Source organism: Arachis duranensis, chromosome 4 (genome assembly GCF_000817695.3).
Source record: "Arachis duranensis cultivar V14167 chromosome 4, aradu.V14167.gnm2.J7QH, whole genome shotgun sequence".
Lineage (NCBI taxonomy): Eukaryota > Viridiplantae > Streptophyta > Magnoliopsida > Fabales > Fabaceae > Arachis > Arachis duranensis.
Window position 1 is genome coordinate 12,270,373 of NC_029775.3, and position 5,670 is coordinate 12,276,042.

The window sequence follows — 5,670 nt, forward strand, 5'->3', positions numbered from 1 at the left end:
TCCCATGAAATACGTGTGCCTCCCGTTGTATCTGCGAATCTTTCAACAAGCTTACTTCTGTATCAAGCTGGCTCGGATAAGCCAATCGCACTCACGTCCATAGTTTTGCATTTTGCATATAACATCTGTGACTCGGATTCATAAACAACTTAGTCGACTCTTCTAAAGATAGTGTAACTCCGAATTGTCGCGATGGCTGATTTTTTGGAACTGTATTCCATTCCAATCCTGAACTCTCCGTCATCAAGATCAGCAACACCTATAAAAAAATTTTACTCGTCGATCCGTCAAAACAAAATTAAGGAAACATACTATCCACTCCTCACGTACCTATGTTCGCATATTTGGGGAACTTCAGTGCATGCATGACGTCAAGATCCAAACTACGTATAAAAGGTAAAGCGTCCATCAATTGACCGACTGCGGGTGAACCCACTAAAGTTTCCACGACTGCCTCACCTCCCCATCGCCGTCTTCGTCCTCGTCACTGGTTTTGTACGTAGCTTCGAACTCCTTTGTCACTATCATTATTCATTCCGTTGTACGCTTCAACTTTGTCATTTTGCACATCTAGATCATGTTGAATCTCATACGCATCTATATATATGTTCAAACTCAACATACAACTCAATTCTTGAGTATTGCACCTGAGTTTGCTAGTGAATATGAAACATCCACTGAATACTTGTTTTGTCAATAATCGGCATAATTTCAAATTGTATTAGGCCACCAAATACGACAACCAAACTCCTGTAAAAAAATGTTGCTCACCCTCTTTAAAAGATCCTCCATCACACCAATAATACAATAAAATACTTCTCTCGCAATGAAGTAAAATGGTAATGAGTTTCGGTTTTTCGCAATACCATCCAACTAGCATTTGGCAAGTGTACAACACGTAAGGTGCATGTTGCTTGCATGCCTGACACCTGTCCAACATGCATGGTGCGCGTTGCTTGGATGGTCGCCACGTGGACAACACGCATAGTGCATGTTGTTTCTAATTAGGACACGTGTCCATCACGCTGCATGCGTGCTGATGAGTTAGCACGTAATTTACGTGTTGTATCTACTATATCTGCAACATCCACCCACTTGTATATACACCAAAAAATTCCATTTCCAAGCAAAAACTCACATATTTTTTCCATATTAAAATTTTTTAACCAAAAATAAGTATACATTGATTTTAAATTAAAATTATAAATAACAATAACTAGATACACAACCCCATGAAAACGCGGTTTATGGTAGTTAATTCTCATGGCTGTAGATCACAGCTTTCTTCAGAAAATGGTTTCTCTTATCCTCCCTTAAAGGACGCAACATGCTGGAGTAGTGTTGTGTTGTCTGCGTTTAAAAACAATTATAAATTCACAAATTTCTGCTTCTGCCAACAGCAATAATTTATCGTCAATAATGTTAATGCTCCTTATTAATTAGTTTATGGGAAAAGATGGGAAACTAATTAATTAATTTGTTCAGCCAATAATCAATCAATATTTTTCTTTACTTTAAAACTTTTCCTTTTCACTCTTTATATTTGTTCATTCCCTACTTTATTAACAGATTGTTTATTAAAACCATTATCTTAAGGTGTAAGTTTGAATAAATGGAAGAGACCAAGATTCATGAATGTAAAGCATTATTATTAACTACTCTGGATCGGAGTAATACACTGTCATCAACGTGAGGTTTGGTGGAGAATAATAATGAGTGCTTGCATTTATTCTCATTGCAAACTTATATGTATATTTTGGCCAGTGACCACTTATGAAATCTGTTTGTTCACGGCCTCTTTCACAATAATTAAATTGGTTATGTGATATATATAGTGAAGACTAAAATTATTTGAGTCTTCATTTTTGAACTAAATTTTTTAATATTATTTAAATGTATTTTTTTCAAAAAAAAATTATTTTAGCATGTTTTTGTCCGTTAACCAAAATTAATTTTTTTTACAAAAATATCAATTCTTTGCTATTATTATTTTTTTTTGTTAATTTTAATCTTAAATTACTGCAACTGCCACTACGATCACCATCATTATGATTATTGTCATTATCTAAAAGAAGATGATAGAAAAAATTGAGTATTTTTAGAATAAAATAGGACGTTTGGAAAAAAATAATCAATTAATTTTGATTAGGACTATAAAATAGAATAAGAATAAGACGTTTTAAAACTATATTATTAGTACTCAGTTCAAAAATTAAAAATTAAATGAGTATTTTACCCAATATATATCATAACAACAAATTAGTATGTGGGGTTTAAGTTTAATTTGTAGGATTAATTTAAAGTTGAGTAAAGTATTATTGTTATTTTTAATGTTTAATTTAGATAATGTCTTAAAGTTGTCAATAACGTTCTAAACATTTTATTTAAATTTATCTCTAATGTTTTAAAATTGTTATAATATTATTTTATCGTCGACTCTATTAATAATTCTATAATGAAAATACATGCGTAGATGTTATAATCTATTGTAAAAAATTAATCTCATATTACGATTAACAAAAAATAAAAAATTAAATAAATAAAAGAAAAATATATCACACTACCATATTTGATACAATAAAATGTAATTCGGGTTTTGTGTACTATTATTATATATTCTCCATATGGATCAATAACAAAATGTATATGTAAACTGTAAAGTATCCTCCAAATTAAAATTTGACCAATGAAACACCCGGATACAAAACTAGGATTAAGGGAATAAATTAATTAATTAAATTAAGTATCATGAAGAAGCATGAAAGAGTTGACGAACATTCATTGGATAAATATCATTGTGAGAACCATCTAACAAACGTTTGGCTATAAAAATATTAGCAGCATCAGTTGGATGATAAGGGTCCCAAAACACATACTTTGATCTGTCCATGCATACTCTTGATGATGGACCACATGGAACTAAACCTCCAAATCTCCCAGCGAAGGAACAACAAGATGATGATGGGTTTGCAAAACCTGTATGCATCATCACCACATCATTATTCATTTATCAAAGAATTTAATTTTAATATAATTACAGTACGTAAAAATATCGAAGAATATTGTTAGAGATATTCTGATAGAATTACTTTATAATATTTAGTTTGACTATTATAATTTATGTTTTTATACTATTTTAACTAATAACACAATTTAAATTAGCACATTCTAGTATAGTTATATTATGGTAAATATGGTAACTATGATATTTTAAAAAAGTGTTGTTAAAAATTAAAATACCATTTTTTATTATTTAACAATATTTTTTAATTTAAAAATAAAAATATTATTAAAATATAAAAAATATTACTTTAATTTTAACCATACTTGTATGATCATCATAATTATTGAAACATCTTCGAATTAGAAATCACCATTTAAATTTTGTCATAAGTTGTGATTGTCTAAAATATGTTACTAATTATAAAAAAAATGTAAAACTTTGTAATCATCTAATTATGAAGTGAACATTTTGTATACACATTCAACTTCATTAACTTTTACACCTATGATTGGAACGATCATAAAATAAAATGTTTAGATTAATAAATTACAATATAAAACAGTTTGATACATCAAATTATTTTCTAACTAATTAGTCAAAAAATTATAATGAATATTGAGAGGTGTTAGTGTAGATTAATTGGCATGCATATATACATACCATATTCCATATAATTGCTGAATATATCTTCCAAGATGGTGTAAACATCTGCATAAACAAACATTGAACCCTTCAAATTTGCACTGAGCTCAGCAACAAGACCCTTCAATTGGGTGTTAAACAATTGAGCTAACTGATTGGGGAATGTGGCACAATTATCTCCAGCATCTATGTTTGTATCCCTTTGATTTGGGATGCACCCAATGGGCCCCACATTCACCACTATGATTTTTCTTGCTCCAAGATTGAATAACCTCTGAAAAAGAAAAAAAAAATCTCATTTGTTATTTAAGTTTATATATTTTGAGAAACAATCATATATAAGAATTAATATAATTAATTCCCTTGTACTTAAATTCTGTTTCAAAAACCAAAATATAAAAATGAAAAACAGAGGTAGAGAGCCAAAAACACACTAGAAAAAAATATAAGAATTTTGTGTATTTCCATTTTATCTCTCTATCTTCCAACCTTTATTTTATTTTGTTTTTTAAAATATTTTATTTTTCTGAGATATTTATCAAAGACAAACTTATGATTAGCAATACTACTATATGGTAGGAATATAATAACATTATTATTCATTACAGTGAGTTGCATTCTGAATTTTGAAATCATGGTGTTGACAAAGACTTGTGGAGTTGTCAACTTCTGCTCAGCAATGGTGACTCCTGGTGTTAGATAGTTATTGATGAAATCGTTTGAACCAATTGTTACTGAGAACAGTCCTCTTCTTAATAGATCAACAGCTGCAGTAACCCCAATGCTTGAAATAATGTCTTGCCTTGTGTTTTCAAAGTTATCTAATTGTGCATCCAAGTTTATTCTTCCACCCTATTATAATTATAATTATAATAATAATACTAATTAAAAAGTGTACCATTTTGTATTTAATTAATTAAGTATATGCATGTAGCAAAATGTCAAAAATATTGATTACTGTTGAGATTAATTCGAGTGTTTTAAATTCGGGTATTTCAGTGATTTAAACCATCAATCTTAATAGTTAAAATCACTGGAACACTCGAATTTCTGAAACACTTGAAACATATCTTTGATTGTTGAAGAACTTACAAAGATTTTTCCAGTGAGATTGAGGATTCCACTTCCACCTGAGGCATAGTTGACACCCTTTAGAATCACTGGTCCAACTGTGGTTGGAGCCAAATAAGGTGGAGTATAACCCATTGCTAGTTCCTCACCTTCTCACATTGAAAAAATAAATAAAGAGCACACATGATAATACTGAAAAAGAAAAGAAAAGAAAAAGTGTAGTATAGTTTAATTTAATTTAATTTATTTACTTACCAATGATATCAACAATGGTTCTTCCATTTGTGAACCTCCCTGTTGGTTTGCCAAAATCAATGCCAAAAGGAACGTAGTTAGCCCTCGTGAGAGTGGGAATGTAGTTATTGTTCCCTACATCAACAAGAGAATCTCCAAACACAAAATTTGCAGTTGATGAATCTTGTGAGGTAGTTGAAACCTTAAACAACATGGCCATAACTATGCAAACTCCAAACACAACAACACTGTCAACAATGAAGATCCTATTCAAATCCATAGCCATTATAGAAACTAAAGATGTAATATAATGTGAATAATAATAATAAGATCACAAAAGAATATGATTGATATATATTGCTATGTGCTAATGATAATGGGTTGGTTGGGTAGACACACACACATATATATAACACTAAAAAGGTGGTGAGAGGATAACAGAGAAAACACCCTTTTTGAGTCAAAGGTATGGGTTCAACAATGAAGTGAACCACCTATATTAATGACCCTTAATATAGATCAACTACCGTGTGTGAGCAAATTTTGTAAATATATATTACCCCAAAGTGCGGCTAAAAAAAATTAAATATGGGGCCAAATCGTGATATTTTAAAATATATTATCGTTTTTGCTTTTTTTTTTTAATGTAAAAAATTGTATTAATAACTTCAAGTTGTCTACTCTGGAATGATACAATATAAAAGGGTATTTATAGGTAC

At 30.0% G+C, this 5,670-nt stretch overlaps 1 protein-coding gene across 1 annotated transcript; it reads right to left on the reverse strand.

Moving 5' to 3' along the window:
• Nucleotides 1-2,746: 2,746 nt before the first annotated feature.
• Nucleotides 2,747-5,237, reverse strand: LOC107483392 (GDSL esterase/lipase At4g16230-like). The gene is made up of 5 exons (XM_016104008.3): nucleotides 4,973-5,237; nucleotides 4,739-4,866; nucleotides 4,253-4,498; nucleotides 3,665-3,920; nucleotides 2,747-2,976 (listed from the first exon to the last, which is right to left on the reverse strand). Exons 1-5 carry the CDS (start codon nucleotides 5,235-5,237, stop codon nucleotides 2,747-2,749), a joined length of 1,125 nt encoding a protein of 374 aa, XP_015959494.1.
• Between the last annotated feature and the right edge of the window lie 433 nt (nucleotides 5,238-5,670).